We start from the raw sequence: 22,450 nt of genomic DNA, 5'->3' as shown, positions 1-22,450 counted from the left end.
TCGTCCCCTCCTCGAGGTAGACGGCGTCATCGGAGTCCATCTCCTTCGAGACGTCCACGGAGACGGAGGTATGCAAAGCATAAGGTACCTCTTGGAGATAAGCTCTTCAAGTTTACCAAGTACAAGGGAGAGGACAAGCCCAAGGTCTTGCTGGCCTAGATCCGAGACCTCAAGTATTTCTTTGAGGGGGACGAGTACGAAGACAAGGCAAAGATCCGGTTTGCCGTCCTGGACATGCAAGACCGTGCTTCACTCTGGTGGGCAGCTATGGTCAACACTGGACAGCAAGCCCACACCTGGAAGCGCTTCAAGAAGAACTTGATGAGGCACTTCCTGCCTAAGGAGTTTAAGAGAGATATAATGGTGCAGTGGGACATCCTCCGCCAACGCCAAGAAGAGAAAGTCAGTGAGTATGTTGATCGTTTTTGGGATACTTTGTTAAAAGTTCAAGCATTCAGTAGGAAGGATAAAAAAGAGCAACAAGGAAGTTCTTTGCTGGCCTACGGTATGTCGTTCAGCATGAGGTGGACATTGCCACTCCTACTTCTCTCGAAGACACCATCAACATCGCCTTGAAGGTGGAGAAGAAACAGTCCTTTTCCAACAAGTGGAACGGCAGCAGCAGCAAGCGGAAGTCCCAGGGAACCTCTTCCAAGGAACAAAAGGGTAAGGAGACAGCTAAAGACGCACCAAAAGAGCAAAAGTCAGCCAGCCAGCCTCCTTCGAAGAAAGCAGCCCGCACTTTCAGCTCATTGTCTCCACAACAAGAGCAAAAGTATTACTCCGAAGGGCGGTGTTTCAAGTGTGGCGAGCGAGGCCACAACTTCTACAAATGCCCTCAAGCTGCCAAAAACAGCAGCAACAAAGAAGCAGCCCCCAAAAAGCCAGTTTTGTTGTTAACAAGGTGGAAGCACCTCCAGAAAAGGGAGTTGTAAACGGCACCCATAGTTTGCTGAAAACATGGGGTCAGGTAAAGGATCAATCCGCTTTGTTTTTGTTCGATAGTGGAGCTACTCACAACTTTATTTCTCATGAGATGGCACAGAACTTGGGGATAGCCCCAGAGGATAAAGGAGAAGCCTTGGAGGCAACTACAGCCTTCAAGAACCAAGAAGAGAAGGTGTACCCCATCATCGGCAAGCTTCGAGTACACATCCAGGGGTACTTGGACCATCTACCCTTCATGGTGGCACCACTTCAAGGATCAGATGTAATTCTCGCATGCCCTGGCATAAGCAAGTCAACCCCTCGATCATGTGAAGAATATTCTAACCCTCCAACATAAGGGTAGAGATGTGAGCATTACAGCGGGAGTTTCAGGAAACACCATTCCTATGGTAAGTCATACACGATCTTCCAATTTGCTTAAGAAAGGAGTATGTTCTTTTCTAGTGTTTGTATGTGATAAGCAACCAAGTGAAGAAAAGTCAGATCCTCTCACAAAAGAAAGATTAGATTTCCTTCAGGAATTCTCTAGTTCCTTCTCTCAAGAACTTCCTAGTCACCTCCCTCTTGAGAGACCAGAGGATCACAAAATTGACGTAGTTCCAGGGTCTTCACCTCCAAATAGACCCCCATATAGAGTTAGTCAATCTCAACAAGATGAAATCTTCAAGCAAGTCCAAGAACTCTTGGACAAGGGATTGATCCAACCCAATAGTTCTCCTTTTTGCTCTCCGGTCTTACTAGTCCAAAAGAAGGATAAAACCTTCAGGATGTGCATAGACTATAGAGCCTTAAACAAATAGACGGTTAAGAATCGTTTCCCGATTCCTCGTATAGACGATATCTTTGATAGTTTAGGAGGATTTGAAATTTTCAGCCGCATAGATCTTAAGAGTGGCTACCATCAGGTACGAGTTGTACCTGAGGACATTTATAAAACAGCCTTCCGAACCACATTTGGGCTATATGAATATATGGTAATGCCATTTGGCCTTACCAATGCCCCAGCCACGTTCAATCGGCTGATGGAACGGTTGTTCAGGAACTATAGACAGTTCACTGCCGTCTTCTTGATGACATCCTCATTTTCAGCAAGAATGAGGAAGAGCATAAGGAGCATCTAAAGATTGTATTTCAAATCTTAGCTGAAAATGCTCTTCACATCAATGAGAAGAAAAGTGAGTTCTTTCTTCTTGAGATTCACTATCTTGGTCACATTATCTCACGAGAAGGTGTCCGTATGGACCCAGCCAAGATACAGACAATTGTAGAGTGGCCTGACTTAAAGAATGCCCATGAGGTAAGGTCTTTTCTAGGCCTATGCTCATATTACCGAAGGTTTATTTGGCATTTTGCTGAACTTGCAGCTCCTCTACATGATCTTACTAAGAAAAATTTGAAGTTCAGATGGACCCAAAAAGAAAAGGATTCTTTTAATGCTCTAAAGCATGCCCTGACTACAGCTCCTGTACTTATCATTCCTGACTTAAGGAAACCATTCCTAGTAGCAGTTGATGCCAGTGGCAATTGCCTTGGGGCTTCTCTTACCCAGGATGGTCATGCTGTGGCCTTTGAAAGCCGACGGCTAAGAGATGCTGAACTTCATTATGATATTTATGAAAAAGAACTCTTAGCTGTAATTCATGCTCTCAAACTTTGGAAACATTATCTTTTAGGGATAGATTTCTTGTAAAACTGATTATGAAAGTCTTAAATATTTTCTAACTCAACCTCTGATCAGAGAGAGACATATGAAATGGCCTTTCTACAATCATTTCATTTTCAGATACAATATACTCCTAGAAAAGAGAATGTAGTCGCTGATGCCCTTTCTCGTAGACCACGGCTTCACCATATTTCAGTTCCCTATCATGATGAGCTAACAGCCCTCGAAGAATTCTATGAGGGAGATGCTGATTTTGCTCAGCCATGGGCACATTTGAAAGATGGAGGCACCCATCATGCCTACCACATCAGGGATGGCTATTTATTCATGGAGAACAAACTATGTATCACAAAGCAGCTTAGATCTAAAGTGATGGAGGAAAGCCATAACCCACCCTATGCTGGTCATAGGGGTATTGTGGCCACTTTTTCAGCCATGGATAAATTTTTCTACTGGCCTAACATGAAAAAGGACACTGCTGCCTACATTTCAGCTTGTCTCGCATGTCAAAAAGCTAAGTATGAGAGAGGAAAACCCAAGGGTTTACTTCAGCCCCTACCCATTCCTAAGAGACCATGGGAACACATCGCCATGGACTTCATTACAGGAATTCCCAGGACCAATCAAAATCATGACATGGTTTTGTAAGATTGGGGAGAGAGAGAGAGCAAGAGAGTGAGCTGAGAGCTGAAAGCTTGAGAGCTTAGTTGTAATAGAAGAGTGTGAGAGTACAACTGAAAAAGTGAGAGATAAGGTTTTGTCCTAGTGACAAAACCTTAGTAGTCACTAACCATAGTTAGTGGACTAACTGCAGTTAGGGGGAAAAACCTCATAGAGAGGGGAAAGTGCCCCTAACTAGCTTATTAAATTACATTGGTCAATTCTAACACCCCTCTGCAGTGCCAATGTCAAGTACAAGGCTGATTAATCACCAAACGGATATAAGTTCAGGGCACTGCGAAATGCCTCAAACTTTTCACGTGGTAGTGCTTTGGTGAAAATATCTGCAACATTGTCATGTGTGGACACAAAGATCATACTGATCTCTCCTACATGCAACTTCTCTTTGACGTAGTGATAGTGAACCTCAATGTGCTTCGTGTGAGCATGAAACACTGGATTCTTTGCCACTGCAATGGCACTCTGACTATCAGCGAGAATTGGAGAAGGAACCTCCAATGACAGATGAAGATCAGCAAATAGAAGTCTCAGCCAGACACATTCAACTGTTGCTGTGAAAGCTGCCCTGTACTCAGCTTCACATGATGAGGTAGCCACTGTAGATTGTTTCTTGCTCAGCCAAGAAATGCAAGCTTTACCCAAAAAGAAACAATTGCCACTAGTAGACTGCCTAGTGTCATAATCACCAGCCCCAATCTGAATCACTGTAGGCATGCATCTGCAAGTCACCCCCCCTGGGAAATAACAAGCCAAAAGACTTCGTGCCTTGCAAATAACGGAAGATGCGCTTAACTACCTGCCAATGCATGGTTTTTGGGCTGTGCATATACCTGCTCACTTGAGATACTGCAAACTGAATATCAGGTCTAGTGTTGCAGAGATAAATGAGGCATCCAACAGCCTGACTGTAAAATGTGGCATCAACTGATTCTCCTGCATCATACATTGTGAGTTTCAGCCCCGTCTCCATGGGAGTGGCTATGGGCTTACAATCATGCATGTTAAATCTGTCCAAGAGTTTCTGCACATACTTGGACTGAGACATAACAGTGCCACGTCTCTCTTGAGAGAACTGGATCCCCAAATAAAAGTGAAGCAGCCCCAAATCTGACATGTCAAAGTTGGTCTGCAAATCAGCTTTGAAATCTGCAATATTATCTTCATTGGACCCTGTGAGCAGTAAGTCATCGACATAAAGAATGATGACTAAAATTTCCCCCCCATCCTTCTTGATGTAGAGGGTGCTCTCAGTAGGACTATTATGCAGCCCCTCGCTGGTCAAAAAGGCATGAATCTTGGCATACCATGCACGAGGGGCCTGTTTCAGCCCGTACAAAGCTTTATTTAGCTTGCATACCTGAAGTGCATTTGCTGTAATTTCAAAGCCTGGAGGTTGTTTGACATAAACCTCTTCCAACAGTTTAGGAAGGCTGTTTTAATGTCCAGCTGATGAACATTCCACTCAAAATGTGCAGCCATTGCAATAACAGATCGGATGGTGGTCATCCGGGATGTAGGAGCAAAAGTCTCCTCATAATCTATGCCCTTTTTCTAAGCATAGCCTTTGGCAACCAGCCTTGCCTTGTATCTGTCAATGGAGCCATCTGGCTTCCGTTTCACCTTGAAAACCCATCGTGTACCAATTGCATGTTTACTTGGTGGCAAGTCTACGACATCCCAAGTCTGATTTTTCTGAATGGACTGCAATTCATCGTGCATGGCATTCATCCAATGCACATTGTCCTTTGCTTCTTCGAATGTTGCAGGCTCTTCCTCATCGAGAAGAGTACGTGCATATGCTGATTCCACTGAATTAGCACCTTCCATGTGCCTTACTGTACTGCGAGTCCTGCCAGGTAATGGAGCATCAATCTTACTCTCCCTGAGAGTCTGTAACAGCCAGTTTGGGACTGTTTTTGCTGCATGTATGTCTGCAATTTCTTGCTGAACCACTTGTTCCACTGCCTGTGGAGGTGGCAAGACATCCTGTGGCTGAACTGGAGCATCAGGAGGTGGCTGTAAATTCTGATTTGCATCAGAAATATCAGCAGGGGAACCCAAGACAATGGGTAGCAACCCCTCAAAAACATCCTCTGAAGAAGAAGGCATATGAAATTCAGCTTGAGTGTGAGCTGAATTTTGTGCAAATATCACATCTCTACTGACAATGATCTTGTGTGTAGCAAGATTGTAGAGACGGTACCCCTTGCTTTCTGCACTGTACCCAACAAATATGCACTTAATTGCCTTATTTGACAACTTATGCCGAAATTCAACTGGCACATGAGCATATGCAAGGCATCCAAAGACACGGAAATGATCCACTGAAGGCTTTCTCCCATTCCAGACTTCATAGGGAGTTTTTGTTTTCAAAGCCTTAGTGGGAGCCCGATTTAAGATGTAGTTGGCACACATTAGGCCTTCAAGCCAGAATTTGTGAGGCATGTGTTTGCTTTTCAGCATACATCTGTCCATCTCCATAAGAGTTCTATTTTTCCTCTCAGTTTTGCCATTTTGCTGAGGGGTTAGCCTCACTGTGAGCTGATGCACAATACCCTTGCCTTTCAGAAAAGCATCAAAATCTGCAGACAAGTATTCCCCACCTCTATCTGTGCGCAATGTCTGTATCTTGAGTCCAGTTTCATTTTCAACCATGGCTAAAAAGTGTTTAAACACCATGAACACTTCTGATTTGCGCTTCAACCCAAAGACCCAAGTGAAATTGGAGTAATCATCAATAAAAGTAACAAAGTAGAGATGACCACCCAATGATGGAGTTCTCATGGGACCACAGACATCACTGTGTATAAGCTGTAATTTCCGGACAGCTTTAACTGAACCATCCTTTTTGAAGGGGAATATATGCATCTTGCCTAAAATGCACCCTTCACAGGCATGTGGAGGAGGTATCTCAAGAGGTGGCAATGCATCAACCATAAAGTGCTTCTGAAGTGTCATCAAGCTGTTGTAATGCATGTGGCCATATCTGGCATGCCATAACTCTGCATTTTGCATGGCAGCAGTAGGAGTAGAAACTGCAAGAGCATGGGCTGCTCTTTTCTCAAAAAGATCAAGCTGAAAAAGCCCACACAGCAGAGTACCAGATAATCTCAAGGCATAATCATTTTCCCTGTCTCGGACAGCACATTTGTCATCCTCAAAGATGACCTGAAATCCAGCCCTGTTAAGAGTGGACACTGAAAGGAGATTCTTGGTGATACCAGGCACATACAAGACATCTGAAAGTCTGAAAACTGAGCCATCAATGGCGGTAAGCTCAACTTCTCCTGTACCACGTACTGAATATGACGAGTTGTTGGCACAAGTGACTTTCTTACCAACGGGAGGTGGATGCAAGGAAGTAAAGAGACACTTCCTAGAAGTGATATGCTTGGAGGCACCGCTATCAAAATACCAAGTATTCAGTGTTTCATTGACACTGAAAGCTGATGCATCCGTGGAAGGATCATAACTGCAAAGTCAAAAAGGCATATGTATCATCATTACAAGTGGATGTACTATCCCGAGCATTTGGAGCAGCCAGCCTAGAATCTGAAATGCAAGATAAAAAGGCATAATCTTGTCCAACAAAGTTGGCTGCAGCATCCCCACTGTCAGATGCATGAGGAGCTGAATCTGAAACAACCATACCGGAGATGTTTTTCTTCTCTTTTGCAAGCCTTTTCCTGCATTTTGCAATGTGATGACTTGGCTTTTTGCAGTAATGACAAACCCTTCTTCTTGGGCTTACTTGCATCATTTTTAGCCTTTTTTGAAGGCTGTCCTGATCCACTGGAAGGCTGATTTACTGATGTCTTTGCCTGTCCCTTTGTTTTTGACTTGAACTTTGAGAGCATAGCTTGTTCACCTGCACGTGAAGCCAAGTTTTTCCTGGTCTACTCTTCCTGAAGCGGAAGTCCTATCAACTCATGAAAAGTGAGAGGATTTGCACCCCCCCTCAATGATAAGTTCAGCGAGGTATGAAAGCTGAGATAAGACTTAGGAAGAGAATTCAGAGTGGTGGTAATCATCTCTGAATCAGGAATAATCTCATCAATGTTCAATAATTGCTCTCTGAGATCCTGTAGCTTTGTGAGGTGGACTGACATGGAGTCACCCTCTTCCATATGTGTATTACTTAACTCTCTTTTCAAGAAAGATACCCTTGCATCATTCCGAGCTGCATACATGCTTTCTAAGATATCCCACGCTGCCTTCGAGGTCTTACACGACCGGATATGCGGAATGATAAATCTTTTCACTGAAAGAGAGATGCATGACAAAGCTAAGGCATCCCGTGAATCCCATCTCTTCTGCTCTGGAGTAGTGGCTATAGCTGCACCAACAACTTGTCCTCCTGCAGCTGCACCCTGTGCACGACCTCTTCCACCTCCTTGCTGGGGAGGGGTATTAGGTGCTATACCTGTTGGTCGGATCTCACCCCCATTCATATAATCCCATAAATTGCGAGAAATCAGAATATTGTGTACCATAAAACTCCAGAGGGAGTAGTTGGTACCATCCAACTTGTCTTCCTGTGAAAGACCACCGAACGGGAAGTCATTCTGATTTTGCTAGGCCATATCTGAGAAAGAGATTTTAGCAGATACAAAACTGAATTCCCTTACTGGGAATGAAATGCACAACTCCCAAAAAACATAGCCAAGCACTGGCTGTAAATGCAACTCAGATTTCTGCACTTGCACTGTCAGCATCAAAAACTCTCAAGAATTTGCTAATAGTGCGTTCTGGCAGTGTGAATTGAAATCTCCAAAATTGCTCTCCCAACACAAAAGCCCCAAAATAGGCCTAAAATTGCAACCAGAAAGGGGCAAATTGATCAAAAGCCCCAAAAATTGCAAGAATTGCGCTCTGTCTGCAAAAGCCCCAAATTTCACTGCAAAATCGGAGTGTAATCACAAAATCCCCAAATTTCTGCAAGAAATTGTACTGCAAAACTGAAAGCCCCAAATTTCGAGCTTGAAATTGCAACCAGAAAGGGGCAAAAGCATAGAAAACCCCAAATTTTGCAATTTCATCAGAAAGCCCCAAAATTTTGGGCTAAACCTCTGAATCTGCCTGCAATGTCCGCAAAGAGAATCTGCTTCGAAACAAAATAATTGTACGGGCTGCTACTGTACGGAAGTACGGCAGATGCTAAATGGATGTACGGCTGGCTGGCACATGACTGTACGTCTGGCTGGTACGGACTACGAACTGTACCATCGTAGGTACAGACGATGAATTGGCGAACTGTACGATTGCAGGTACGGACGATGATTTGTACGGCCACAGGAACGGACGGCGAGCTGTACGATCGTTTGTACGCAGGAGCTGTATGACGACCTGCTGTACGGCGTGTACGACGAAGTGCAGGCGTACGGCGTAGATACGTGCGGGCCTTCAGGCTGTACGGTGACGAAGGTGTAGTACGTGCTGTACGGAAGCAGGTACGACGGTCGGCGCAGGTACGGCAGATCAGTACGGACAGTGAGCGATTGGAGCAGGGAGATGTTGGGTTGGAGCTGGAGGCAAAGAGCAGGAGCTGAAGGGAGCAGGGAGCACGGAGCTCTTGAACCCGCTCTGATACCAAATGTAAGATTGGGGAGAGAGAGAGAGCAAGAGAGTGAGCTGAGAGCTGAAAGCTTGAGAGCTTAGTTGCAATAGAAGAGTGTGAGAGTACAACTGAAAAAGTGAGAGATAAGGTTTTGTCACTAGGACAAAACCTTAGTAGTCACTAACCATAGTTAGTGGACTAACTGCAGTTAGGGGGAAAAACCTCTTAGAGAGGGAAAAGTGCCCCTAACAAGCTTATTAAATTACATTGGTCACTGCTGAATTATATCTATAATTCTAACAGATTTGGGTGATAGTAGATCGATTCAGCAAGCAAGCCCACTTCATTCCTTGCAGAAAGAATCTCAAGGCACCTGAAGCTGCCCGTTTATTTATTAGACACATCTTTAGACACCACGGCATGCCCAAGTCTATAGTATCAGATAGAGACTCAAAGTTCACTAGTAACTTCTGGCAGGCTTTGTTTGAGAACCTTGGAACTCTTCTAAGTTTCTCCTCAGCTTTTCATCCTCAAACGGATGGCCAAACTGAAGTTACGAATAGTACACTCTTGGATTTGCTGAAATTTTATGTGCATGACCAGCAAACCTTTTGGGAGAAATTCCTTCCTCTTGTGGAGTTTGCTTATAACAACACAATTCATTCCTCCACTAGAAAAGCTCCTTTCGAATATATGGTAGATCTTTACCAACTCCACTCATGCAAACAAAAGAGAGAATCTTTGCCGCTGATCAATTCGTGGAGGATTATGACTCTGCTTATGCCACGGTTCGAGCAGCCATTCAAAAGGCACAAGAGAAACAAAGAGCAGCTGCAAATAAAAGACAGAGGGCGTTTGCAGTGAAAGAAGGCCAATGGGTCTTATTGAAATTTGAGAAAGCCCGGTTAAAAACCAAAGTGGGCAAAAAGCGCATCTACTTCAAGCTATCCTTTCGATATTATGATCCTTTTCAGGTGTTGCAGGTAATAAATGCTGTCTCAGTCCGATTGAGACTTCCAGAGCATTGGAAGATCCACGATGTCTTCCACGTAAGCTTGGTGAAACCCTTCATTGGGGAACCACCTCAAGAGCCCACACTGGACGATGCACCTAAAGTAGAGGACACTGAGATCTTATTGATCCTAGAGCAAATTATTCTGCATAACTTCACCACGGGACGTCGAGGCACGACTCGCAAGATGTACCTTTTGAAGTTCAGAGGGCTCCCATCCACCGATGCCCAATGGGTGGACAGAGCTACATTTCAGGAGTGTCCTTAAATCCTGGATGCTTATGAGGAAGCATTTCAGTTGAGGACAACCGATTGAGGACAACCGAATGAAAGACGGAGGGAATGTCATCCTGCTTCAACATGTATCCACTTGCTTGGTACTATTTCTTTTGTTTTTCACTAGTATGCTTATTAAGAAATGAAATGTTTTCCTACTGTTCAGATACGGACAATGGGGACTAGGTCTAGCATTTGAGGGTGGACCCCCTTGCTTGGGGTTATGGGCATTAGTGACCCACAAGAGTGATGGCCTCTCTTTGAGAGGGACATCTGGAAACCACACCCCACCTGAGTACCCAAACATGGGACCAATCAAATGCACAGATTGCATATTGACCTAGGAACCATTCAAGAGAATGTTCCCTGAGCTTTGGGTGTGGGCCTGGCAGCATGCCAATAGTAATGGAGATACAAGATAAGACGACAAACAAATGAGCTCAGTATGGCTCAATTATGACCTTAGAGTACGTCAATAGATAGTCCAAGCTGTTAGGAACCCGTGGGTGCGATCAGAATTGAATTCTGGCAACTTTGTAATTTTAGGGTTTTTGGGAGTGACACGTGGCAGACTGCCACATGGAATCTGAGCTGGCAGGTCAGTCCACCTGTCCCACACATGTGGCAGCATGCATGGCAAGTGGCAGGGCATGCAGGCCAAGTGTCTGGCCCCAAATCTGGTAGATTTGATTTGGGGCAGGTTGTGGGCTGTCCTCTTTGGGACTACAGCCCACCAAAAATCTGGGACAAGTGTCCACCTTCCACTCTAAGCCTGGGGGGGGGCTGAGACTATAAAAGGCCTCTTCCCTTCATTCCCTACATGAAAAATTCGTCACTTTTCTTCTCCCTCCTTTTGGTTGATGCAGCAGAACCTCTCCAGCTCCTTGGGTGCAGCCAGCTTCTCCCCAGGCCATTCTCTCACCTCAGCAGCACTTTCTCTCTCTACAGCAGCACACTCTCTCTCTACAGTTCCAGCCCCTCTCAGAAATCTGCCCCCTTTCAGCTCTTCTGGAACAGCAGCATCATCCTCTCTCCTTCTCCTAGACTGGAGCAGCCACAACCCCTTTCTCTCTCCTACTGCAGTCTTTCTCTCTCTACTGCAGAATTTCTCTCTCTACTGTTCCAGCCCATTCCCCTTGCAGAAATCTGCCTTTCTGTGCACCTCTGGAACAGCAGCAGCTCCTCTCTTACATCCCCTCCCTTGGGATCAGCATTGGCACTCTCTCTCTACAGCTATCACTCCATAAAGGCTTTCTCTCTCTAGCCTACAGGCTGTTTTTCTAAGCTGTTCTCATTCCAGCCCCATTTCCACACTCTCCTCACCCAAGGTAGCTTCAGAGGCATCAAGGACTTCATCTACAAAAGGGCTTCTTCCTTGTGGATTGGGCAAGCCAAGAGTTGAAACCTGAGCTTGGAGTCCTCCTTTTTGTTGTCTACCTTGCACATATGCTCTTGGGTCTTGTATCTAGGTCCTAGGCTTTCACAGAGTTCATCAGTTTGGAAGGTGCATTGCACCTTGGTCTTGTATCTCAAGAATAAAGTGAGCCTAGATAAGGGGGGGGGGGGGGCATCTTGGCCCCTCAATCATATTGCAATTTCCAATAATGTCACTTTGTGTTTAAGCTGTATAAGTCTTAATTTCAGCTTAATTGCAATCTCTTAAGTTCAAGTATATGTGTTTGGCAACTCGCAATCATTTCATTCAAACGCCATTGCAAAATCCGTTGTCTGAATTGTTAGAAAGCACCGAGTAGTTTAGAAGCAGCTCTGTAGATCCGCAGTGATATCAAATGTCTCCCAATGAGGAACTCTGGAAGTTCTCCAACCTCTACTACTGAGCTGAAATGTCCTAGCATTACTGACCGTGTAATGAAAGAAGGGGATGCTCTTCTCTCGATGCCCTGCGTCAATCCACTCCCACTCTCCAGGGTCCCACTGCAAATACCTAATGGGAACTCCCCCGTAGAGCCAAAGCGTGCAAGATCCGGTGGAGAGTAGCTGGGGGTCTGGGTCGAGGAACCACTCTGAATCTGATCCCTGCACCAAAAGACCTACAATCCTGATAGGCTGAAAAGCAGACTCAATCAAGATGTCCTTTGTGGATCTGAGCAATCTGCCACCATCTTGCACTCTAAAAACTAAAGCATCCTCCTGTGCATCTCGAAAGGCCAAAAAGCGGAACACTGCCTCTTGTAAAAGCACCTGCCCAAGTGGAGCAAGTGAGTGGCATATCATCTGTGTCTACCCAATCCTCTGGAAGGGCTGAGTCGCTAATACCAGAAAGGGCAGCAGCTAACTGTGATGGCAATGGCTGCCCACCCTGGACATGAGAAACCCATATCTTCAGGGCTGCCTCTGTAAGGTCCTCCTCTGGAATCCTGATGGTGGCAGATCGGCCTCTCAAGTGAGGCTCTGAGATAGCCAGCACAACAGGAAAGTGGTCTGAAGTGGAAATCCCAGCAGCAATGCATACCGATCCACCTTTGTCAAGTGCCCAATCATCTACATAGAGTCTGTCAATATGTGCATGAATAGGCATCTGTTGCCTCCTGTTCGACCAAGAGAACAGGAGGGAATGTGGCTAAATAAGAAAGGCATCGTCCAACCAAGTATCTCTGCCACAGTAGTGAAAAAGGAAGGCATCCCAAGCTGCTCTCTCCAAAGAGTGAAGTCCTCCTTCTCTACCCCCTTTTTTATCTGACGGTAACTCAACCATGTTAAAGTCACCTCCAATCACCCATGAATTCGCAATGGATGCCCAGGAGAGCAAATCCTTCCACATAATGACACGTTTTCCTCTAATGTTGGAGGCATACAGGTTAAGGAAACCAACCTTACACCCTCCAATCAAGAGAATAATCCACTGAGCTCTAGAGGGAATAATGACTCTGTGTTCAACAACCAAGGGGAGAACCGACTGCGAAATTGAAATATAAGTGCCCCCCCTGGTGCCCAAGGCAGGCGACCAAAAAGTATGACTAGAAAGCAGTTTGCCAGACTTAGAGCAATCACTGGCATCCAACTTGTGTTCATGGATAAAAAGGATATCAATAGCACCTCCAATGACACCTGGATGAAGCTGATTCCAGATCAGCTGCCTACAACGACGGTGTGGAAGTCCGCTTAGGCCCTGTATTTTCCAGCTGACTATCCTCATGGACAGGAGGATGCTGGATGGAAAGGCTTACCCGACCTAGTAGAGGAGACCAGCTTCCCCTGGGTTGAAACACTCTTGCTGAGGGCAGGAAACTCAACATGTGAAAGGATCCCTATATTTGCTGAGGGGGAGGCCCTGTCAAAAGGAATCCCAATGATCGGGACCCCTAAGGTGGAGGGCACAAACTCCTCCTCATCCATGAAAGTCGCCGAATCAGCCAGTGTCGAAAAAGAGTTCCTGAGAAGCAAGTCTGGCCGAGGAGTGCGAAGAAGACCTGCACTCGTGGAGGAAGGAGAAGGACCTGCCAGGCCTCTATCAACAGAACTGGAGCTGGGAGTTGAGGAGGCCTGTGGCTGGGCTGAAGAAGGATCTGGAGTCCTCATCTGTGCATACACTCCCTCAGCTGTGGCAGGAACAGTTTGAGGGGAAGAAGTATCGGTAGCCCCCTCGTGATCAGAAACCAAAATGACTGGGGTTGGTGCATCTAAAGGCCCCTCCTGATGTGGAACTGTAGTATCTGGGGCTGCAACAACATCCACCTCTGGAGTCTGGATGGCATCTGTCTGAACCGGATCAAAGGTCTCTTCCTGAGGTAAAGGAGCCACTTTGACCGCTCTCCCAACGTGGTACTGGGAGTGCTGCAGGCTTTGGGCACCCTGATGCCCCTGGTGGTCCTGGGGTGCACGAAGCAGGGCGCCTTGCTGCTCCTGGTAGTCCTGGAGTGCGTGGTACAGGTCGTAGGGGAGGTGTAGACGGGGTAGTACGTGAAGGAGCCGCACCAGAAGACCTCTTGGGTCTTTTTCTCTTCCTTGGGCAATCTCTAGCAAAGTGCCCAAGGGTCCTGCAAATCGTGCACTGATCCTGTCTACCTGCAATCTCGATTCTCTATCGAAAGAGAGAGCCATTTGGATGCTGAATCATGATGTGGTCATCTGAGATGTTAGGGTCAGAGACAATGACCCTAACTCGAGGCACCCCGTCCGCTCTAACTGCCTCTGCCGAGGAAGAAGGCATGCCAGGAAGGGGGGGAATCTCAGTGACCACTCCAAAAGTGGCTTTGATAGTAGCAAGAAGTCGATGGTAAACCTGAGGAAGACCAGGAAACCTAATGAACAGTGATATGACCTGACTGTCCTTCTCGATCGGATTGAAGCCCAAGTTGTAGGGCAAAAAAAAGATCCTCCTCGAACCCAAAGCCAGGGGATTAGCTTTGAGAACAAGGGTTGTGGACTCTTGCGAGTCAAAAATCACTTGGAAGAATCCATGTCCCAGAAGTCAAATATCCTTGAGGTGTGGGGCGAGATCTCCTGGTAATGCCGCCAGCATCCAGTCTCTAGCCTGTGATCTGGAAGGATGTGACCCAAAGATGCAGGCGAAAAGTGATGTGGAGCCCTCTAATTCCACATCTTTCTTGAGCTGCTGCAACTCGTCTTCTGAAAAAATGACGGTTCTCGCGGCCGGTGGAAGTGGACGGAGATTGGCTGCATGGGGATCCATTCGCCAATCTAAGTGAAAAGGCCGATTCCAACACTGTTAAAGCTCCGTCCGTGAAACTACTGCCCAGGACGCCCTAAAACAGGCATAGGAAGGAGGAGAAAAGGAGAGGGTAGAAGAGAGGGGAAGGGACGGAGAGGAGAAGCGTAGGGGAGCTGAGAAAGGATAGAAGGGAGAGGGCTGACGGGGAAGGAGAGGGTAGGCGAGGGAGAGGAAAAGAGGGGGGGTTAGGAGGGAGGGAGGGGGCGGGTTAGGAGGGAGGGAGGGGGCTGAAGGCGGTGGGGAGGGAGAAGGTGGGCGGGGGAGGGGAAGGGAGGGGGCAGGTTAGGAAGGGAGGGGGCGGGGGGGTTAGAGGAAGGGTGGGGGAAGGGGCGGGGGAGGGAGGGGGCGGGGGAGGGGAGGGAGGAGGGGGGGGAAGGAGGGGGCGGGGGGGGGGGGGGGCAGCGGGGGGGGGAGAGGGGGGGTGGGGGAGGGGGAAGGGGAGGGAAGGGGCGGGGGAGGAGGAGGGGGCAGGGGGGCAGCGGGAGAGGGAGGGTGGGGAAGAAAGGGGACGGGGGAGGGGGAGGGGGCGGGGGGCAGCGGGGGAGAGGGAGAGTGGGGAGGAGGAAGGGAGGGAGGAGGGAGAGGGGGCTGGCAAAGGGGAGGGAGAGGAGGAGCAGCAAGGGGAGGGAGAGGGTGGGCAGCAAGGGTGAGGGGGAGGGAGAGAGAGGGAGAGGGGGCTGGCTGAGAGAGGGAGAGGGGGGGGGGGGGCAGCAGCTCACGGGGAGAGGAGCAGCTCACGAGCTTTGTAATTTAGATTCTCCCAGTGTGCAATTTTCTTTTCATCTGATTGTCTAAAACTCGAATTAGGCTAAACTATTGAAGGAATTTCTTTACCTAGAAGCTATTTAACAACATGAACATAGAGCTTTTGCAGATGTTGCTTGAAAGCTCAAGAATCATGGAGTAGGCTACCTAATCCATGAAAAATAATTTTTTGCAGTTGTATTTCCATTGAGAAAGGGAGGCAATAATAAATCCTTGGGGTTCTTCTTACCTTTTTGAAGCTTCACTATCAAGGTGACTCGACTTTTTGCAAGAAATTCACTTATTTAAAATCTGTAATAGTGAATGATGTAGGAAAACTTCTCTGTGAGTATTCTTTGAGCTGAGAATTGCTATTTGCACATATTCAGACTAGTTGATAAAGAAACATACCAATCTTTTCAAAGCATATGGGGGATTTTGAAGGGAGAGGCAAGCGAACACAGGATGTGTCTCCAGTCTCCTCTGGTGTTGAGGGAGCGCACCAGATAAGGGAGGGGGGATGATGTGGGATGCAGGGTGAGATGGAAGGGGAGTGATGGGGAAGGAGGGCAAGGGGGGTGAATTAATTCAGCAGTAGTGATGAGTACCTCATTGGGGTCTTCCCTATGTTATATCTTAATATTTATTTTGATACAAGAGTGTATATAGTCTCATGGAACTTTGATTCGAGTTTAAGACAAGGTATTGTACTCACTATAGACTTGTGTGGTTATTTACATTGAATCTGTTCTTGGGGTTATCTTCTCCGGACCGAGCTTCACTATGAGACCCGCGATGCACGCGCGCTTGAGTAGAGGGTATGCCTCATTGGCCAGGCTAGAGAGGCAGTGCTTCCGCTCACACTTTCAGGATCCACACACCAAGGGGTTGCTTTTTGACTCCTTGGCTCGCCCAGTGGGGATGTACGGCAGCCCTTGTTGGGGGTCAGACTTGTCGGATACAGAGTGGGCCCGTGTGGAGCGGCTACAGGTTCTCATGCTATCACAGATGATTCGTGGTAAGTCATCCGTTCCTCACTAGATCATTCAGGCTGAGTTTGGGTCATCCCGTTTACAACTAGAAGCTGCATTTCAGGTCATCACATATCTGTACCGAGTTAGGGAATATGGGGATTATACCTCGGGGCGTAGCAAGCTACCATGGATAGCTCTATCCTCTTCTATGGCACTTGCAGCAGGAGGAGATCAGAGGTGCTGGTATGCACGTACAGAGAGATGGTTTGAGCGACTGGGGCTCCACATGGATAGACTACCTCCCTTCCAGTATAGCATGGATGCTCCGTTCTCTCCCCTCTTATCACACGAGGTCAACCAGGTTATCCGTGAGGATCTACTACAGCTACACACTTTTCGGACCTGGTTGGAACCAAGTGAACTCCCAGTGAAGCTTAGCTTCTATAGAGATCACTATCCTCTCGCGGTGTCTAAGTGCCTCATGAATGAAACCTGCCAAAAACCGTTGGTCTGGGTAGGAGAGAAAATGGGCTAAAATCCCAGAACTATCTCTGAAGAGGCAGTGGAAACGTCCTCGGATCTCAAAGTACACAGGACACCTGAAGATGAAATGCTCCTCTGTCTCAACCTCCTGTATGTCACATAGTGTGCATATGCGCCGCTCCCTGGGTAGTCGCTCTGCTCTGTCGCTCTCGATGCAAAGTCTGTGTGAAGAGACCCGAAACTACCCAAGAGAGATCCTCATCGAGTGGGGTAGGTGAATCTGTGTGTATCCTGGTGGGTCAATGAAACCCTCCGCTGTGATATGTCACGGAGACAGGAGCATACTTCTTTCTCGGTTGATCCCTCTCAGAGCTCTATCATGGAGTTCTTTCAGCTAGATCACATGGACCCCCCCGAGCCGAGGCCTCGACATGACCGTGACCCGGAGCCCGTGACCCAACAGCTCAGACAGAGGGTCGACACACAGATCACACTTGGAGACATCCCCTCCTTGTTTAGAGTCGGAGCCCGACCGACGGGGGTCACAGTAGCCCTGGTTAGACGCAGAGCTTTGACCAGGAGACGTGCTAAGACCGCACCTCTGAGTGGCCGACAGCACTCTATTGCCAACTTCATGCCTCCACTGCCTCATCCATCCTGATATCTTGCTGTTGCTAGGGATGATGATGATATTGATGATGATGCTGAGATTGATATATAGTCGACCATCGACATGACTATGTTGTACTTAGGACTTAGTACTGCCATTCTGCATTTTTGCATTTTTTGCATTTTGCATTTTGCATTGGTATGGACGCTCATTTAGTAGCTCCACTACCACAGCTCGTTGCATCAGGATTTTCACAGTCTTATAGACCCATTGGTCTTCCGAAGACTTTAATAAACTTTCTTTCTTTCTTTCTCAATGATCCAGTGGTATTTGTATGTGTGAAATGATTTTGTAATGCTCCATTGCACTATGTGAAATGACTTCTTCTGGAATCATCCCAACCCACTTTGAAGGATACGTCATTGAATACATTCAAGATCTTAAAGTAAGTATACCAAAGCGATCCCTCTTTACTCAATTGCGGCATGCATCAAATGAATTTGTTTTTTGGAGTTCTGCGAAGACATGTTGAAGTTGACAACAATGAATTTATTCAAGATCTTAAAGCAGCTTATAGGTGAACTATAACTTACAAAATATGAGCTGCCTATTAAATATTCTGATTGATGAAGAATCGTGGCCTTTATAGGTGCGGTGTGTTGGGCACCAGGGGAGGACCTTGTCATTGAAGAAGTACAAGTAGACCCACCACAACCTGGAGAGGTCCGCATAAAGGTTCTTTATGCATCTCTTTGTCGCAGTGACGTGACTTATTGGGAGGACAAGGTTTGCAATTTGATCTTTGGTGTACATCAGTGAAAATTGATGTTGATGACAATATTAAGGCAGTCTCTTACTGATGCATCTTTTCTCTGACACTTACTTGAGGAGCACAATTTGGTGGGAGTGTAATATATTGTACTAAACAGAATTGAAGGGATTTTAGAAGTTTCGATGATAGCACACTGAGGGTCTATGATGTGGTATTGTGATTTGTTGTGCAAGTTGATGCTTAATGAACTCAAAATCTAGTTTCAATATTTTTTTAAAAGAGCGGCATGTAGTCTTGTCATTGCAAACATGCCTACAATTGTTTAAACTGGAGTTACTGTAAGTCTTTGTTATGACCTATTCTTAGGAACAAGGAGAAAATATTGTTTTTGTGAAAGAACACAAAATTTAAGCTTGTCTCACCTCTCTTATGAAATTGTGGGAACAAAGGATCTTGTTTTAATTCAGGTTTGAGGATAGTACCTTTCTTAAATAAGTGAAAGATCTTAAATGACATACTCTTGTTGTGATGACTTTCCTCACCTTTCATGATGCATGTGCCCTAGCGTTTTTTTCCTCAGAGACTCCCCTTGAAAAGGAGCGCCAAAGTGGGCCATCTTACCATTCTCACCCTTGAGAAATGATAGCCTAGAATGGGCGACCATGCTCTAAACTTGGTGGATAAATTAGCCATAACTTCATAAAATGCTTATTTTGATGCATGCAACTTTTAAAATGGTGCAATAAACTTGATAAATATCTAAATCATGCCTTGCCATTTAATTTGTTAGATCAAAATGGAAGCTAGAAGGAAATGTGCTAAGACACTTGATGATGCAATTGCGATTGTGCTAAATTATGAGGATGCAAGAGGTAAGATAAGTGGTTTTGTGCATCTTGGGACTTAGTATGAGTTCTCAAAAAAACCTATTTTCCAAAAATAGTATATGATGAAAGAAATTGTACAGCAACCTAGTATCAAGCCAAGCAGGCTAGGATAACTGTCAGTGCTTCTCAACCAAGTATCGCGGTAAGTGGAGAAAAGAAAAGTATCTCCTATGGCAGCCTGGGCTTGGTCGAAATCTTCTTTAACTCCTTAATAGAAGAAGGGAAAGAAAAGCATGTTTGCGTTTAGGCTTCGTCTGACCAAAGGATGCTGCTAGGAAGGGCTAGGAAGAGGAGGAAGGAGGATAGAAAGAGGAAGAAGGAAGAGTAGGGGGGGGCTGAGGGGTAGCGCAGAGAGGGAAGGGGGAGTAGAGGGTAGGTGGGAAGGAGGGAGGGCTAGGGAGAGACGGCGGAGAGGCTAGGGGATAGGCGGTAGGCGGAGGGGCTAGGGAGTGAGGGCGGGGAGAAGAGAGGGTGTAGGCGGAGAGGGGAGAGGGTAGACGGAGAGGGAGGGAGGGCTAGGGAGAGAGGTCGGAGAGGCTAGGGGCGAGGCAAAGGGGCTAGGGAGAGAGGGCGGAGGGGCTAGGGAGTGCGGGCGGAGAGGAGGGGGTAGGCGGAGAGGTGAGAGGAGGGCCATACGGCTGAGGAGGAGGGCAGCGGGGCTGAGAGGAGAGGGAGCGGGGCTGAGAGGAGGTACGGGAGGGAGAGGAGAGGGCGAGCAGAGGGGAGAGGAGAGGGAGGGCGTACAGCTGAGGAGAGGGAGCGGAGCAACACAGGTTGGGGAGGAGCAGCAGCTTTGGATGAAAGATGGATAGTCTCGTGTGGGAGACCCGATTAATCTTATTCAAAGTTCACGGTTTCTAACAAAACTCTGACTTTCTCTTTATTTTCATGTATGTGCAGTTCATTGGAAATTGTTATTGATTTGGGAGCAAATTTAATTCTAGAGGGTTAACCAATTTCTTTTGAAAGCAAAAGTTGGGCTCAACACTGCAAATGTTTATAGTATATTAGAAGAGACTTTTAAATCTTCACGCTTGGGATGGTAACTGGCACCAGCTTTAAAATTTCAACCTTTAATGTATGAGTAATAAATAGTTATGCAACCAAATCAAAAAGGATGGATCAATTGAGTTAATAGAAGTATCTTTAATTTACAATTGACATACTAGAAGGGAAGTAGTAAAGTGATAGTTGATGCCTAAGGTGGATACTTAAGCTTAATGAATTTAGTTTTATTCTCAACTTCGTAATGAATTTTAGAGTCCTAGAGAGGTATTTATGAGCACTATGCCCTCTCCTTTTACGACAAGAAGAAGATGTATCAATCGGGTTATTTATAATTGACATAATAAATTGATAATTGATGCCCTAAGGTGGATTCTTATGCTAATGAATTTAGTTTCACTCTCAACTTTGTAATGAATTGTTAGAGTCCTTGAGAGGTTTGTATGAAGAGTATGCCCTCTCCTTTTGTGACAAGAAGAGCTGCAAATAAAAGAACCCTTCAGCCTCGAGGTCTCTAATCTATATAAGTCACACAATTGAAATACCCCATTGTTAACATCTGATTAAATTGAGTTTGCTATGTTCTTGTTAATGATTAGGTGCTATATCCCCTATCTTGGCGATTATTGTATAGCTTTCTATCAGAAGCTACCTATGATTAATGAAACATCTATGGTTGTAGAAGTCCATGGTGTCTTTGGGACTCAAATGGAAAAAGGTTACCATTAAAAAATTTTATATGCTCTGCATCTCCCCTATGATAGAGCCATTAGGTACCAAGTTCTCTATGGACATTATGATAGCTCTTGTTCTAAAACCTAATGGATTGGGCCTTGATTGGAGATTTTTTTAAAGAGGGAGGATGAACTACAGGTGTTAGTGACGAAGATAGTCAAGTTGATAGTCACATTTTCAAGATAATCACATTTTCAAGTTTGTCTTTTAAAAATGTCTATTCATATGAATATCCATATTTAGTCTTAGAGAGTATTTCACATGAATGTATGTATTTTATTTGGGAGTATTTCATTATCAATACGATTTGAGAAGGGTACCCATAACAAGTCTTAAGGATATGAATGGAGTAGGAAGACATACTTTGAAAGTTATGTAGATCTGCTTTGAAGAACAATTGAATTTGAAGAAGGTAATGATTTAAAACTGTGATACTCTTTAGAACCCAAAGTATTGGTCAACGTCCTAGGGAACACAACAATTTAAAAAGAAAGAAAGAAAGAAAGAAAGAAAGTTTATTAAAGTCTTCGGAAGACCGATGGGTATATGAGACTGTGAAAATCCTGATACAACGAGCTGTGGTAGTGGAGCTACTAAATAAGCGTCCATACCAATGCAAAATGCAAAATGCAAAAAATGCAAAAATGCAGAATGGCAGTACTGAGTCCTAAGTACAACATAGTCATGTCGATGGTCGACTATATATCAATCTCAGCATCATCATCAATATCATCATCATCCCCAGCAACAGCAAGATATGAGGATGCATGAGGCAGTGGAGGCATGAAGTCGGCAATAGAGTGTTGTCGGCCACTCAAAGGTGCGGTCCTGGCACATCTCTTGGTCGTAGCTCTGCGTCTAACCAAGGCTACTGTGACCCCTGTCGGTCGGGCTCCGACTCTAAACAAGGAGGGGATGTCTCCAAGTGTGATATGTGTGTCGACCCTCTGTCTGAGCTGTCGGGTCACGGGCTCCGGGTCACGGTCATGTCGAGGCCTTGTCTCGATGGAGTCCATGTGATCTAGCTGAAAGAACTCCGTGATAGAGCTCTGAGAGGGATCGACCGAGGAAGAAGTCTGCTCCTGTCTCCGTGCTCGGAGTATCCTCTCGCGGTTTCTAAGTGCCTCATGAATGAAACCTGCCAAAACACCGCTAGTCTGGGTAGGAGAGGAAATGGGCTAAAATCCCATAACTATCTTTGAAGAGGCAGTGGAAACGTCCTCGGATCTCATAGTACACATGACACCTGAAGATGAAATGCTCTTGTGTCTCAACCTCCTATATGTCACATAGTGTGGATATGCGCCACTCCCTAGGTAGTCGCTCTGCTCTGCCGCTCTCGATGCGAAGTCTGTGTGAAGAGACCCGGAACTGCCCAAGAGAGATCCTCATCGAGTGGGATAGGTGAAT

The 22,450-nt window shown here is 46.0% G+C and overlaps 1 protein-coding gene across 2 annotated transcripts in view; it reads left to right on the top strand.

Annotated features, from left to right (window-relative positions):
- The window catches only part of LOC147904106 (alcohol dehydrogenase-like 6), a 78,057-nt gene that overhangs the window by 20,814 nt on the left and 34,793 nt on the right, over positions 1-22,450 (top strand). Inside the window, exon 2 of one of the 2 annotated variants that reach the window (XM_087370605.1) lies at positions 18,291-18,427. In XM_087370605.1, coding sequence (XP_087226731.1) covers positions 18,291-18,427 — 137 coding nt within the window. Of the gene's footprint in view, positions 1-18,290; positions 18,428-18,955; positions 19,286-22,450 lie in introns of those variants that run through there. The other variant, XM_087370610.1, reaches the window with a different exon arrangement.

Source organism: Dipteris shenzhenensis, chromosome 3 (genome assembly GCF_047967505.1).
Source record: "Dipteris shenzhenensis isolate YYH24624 ecotype China chromosome 3, Dip_SZ_1.0, whole genome shotgun sequence".
NCBI lineage: Eukaryota > Viridiplantae > Streptophyta > Polypodiopsida > Gleicheniales > Dipteridaceae > Dipteris > Dipteris shenzhenensis.
The sequence above is the reverse complement of the archived record's forward strand: the minus strand, read 5'-3'. Positions and strand labels throughout refer to the sequence as shown.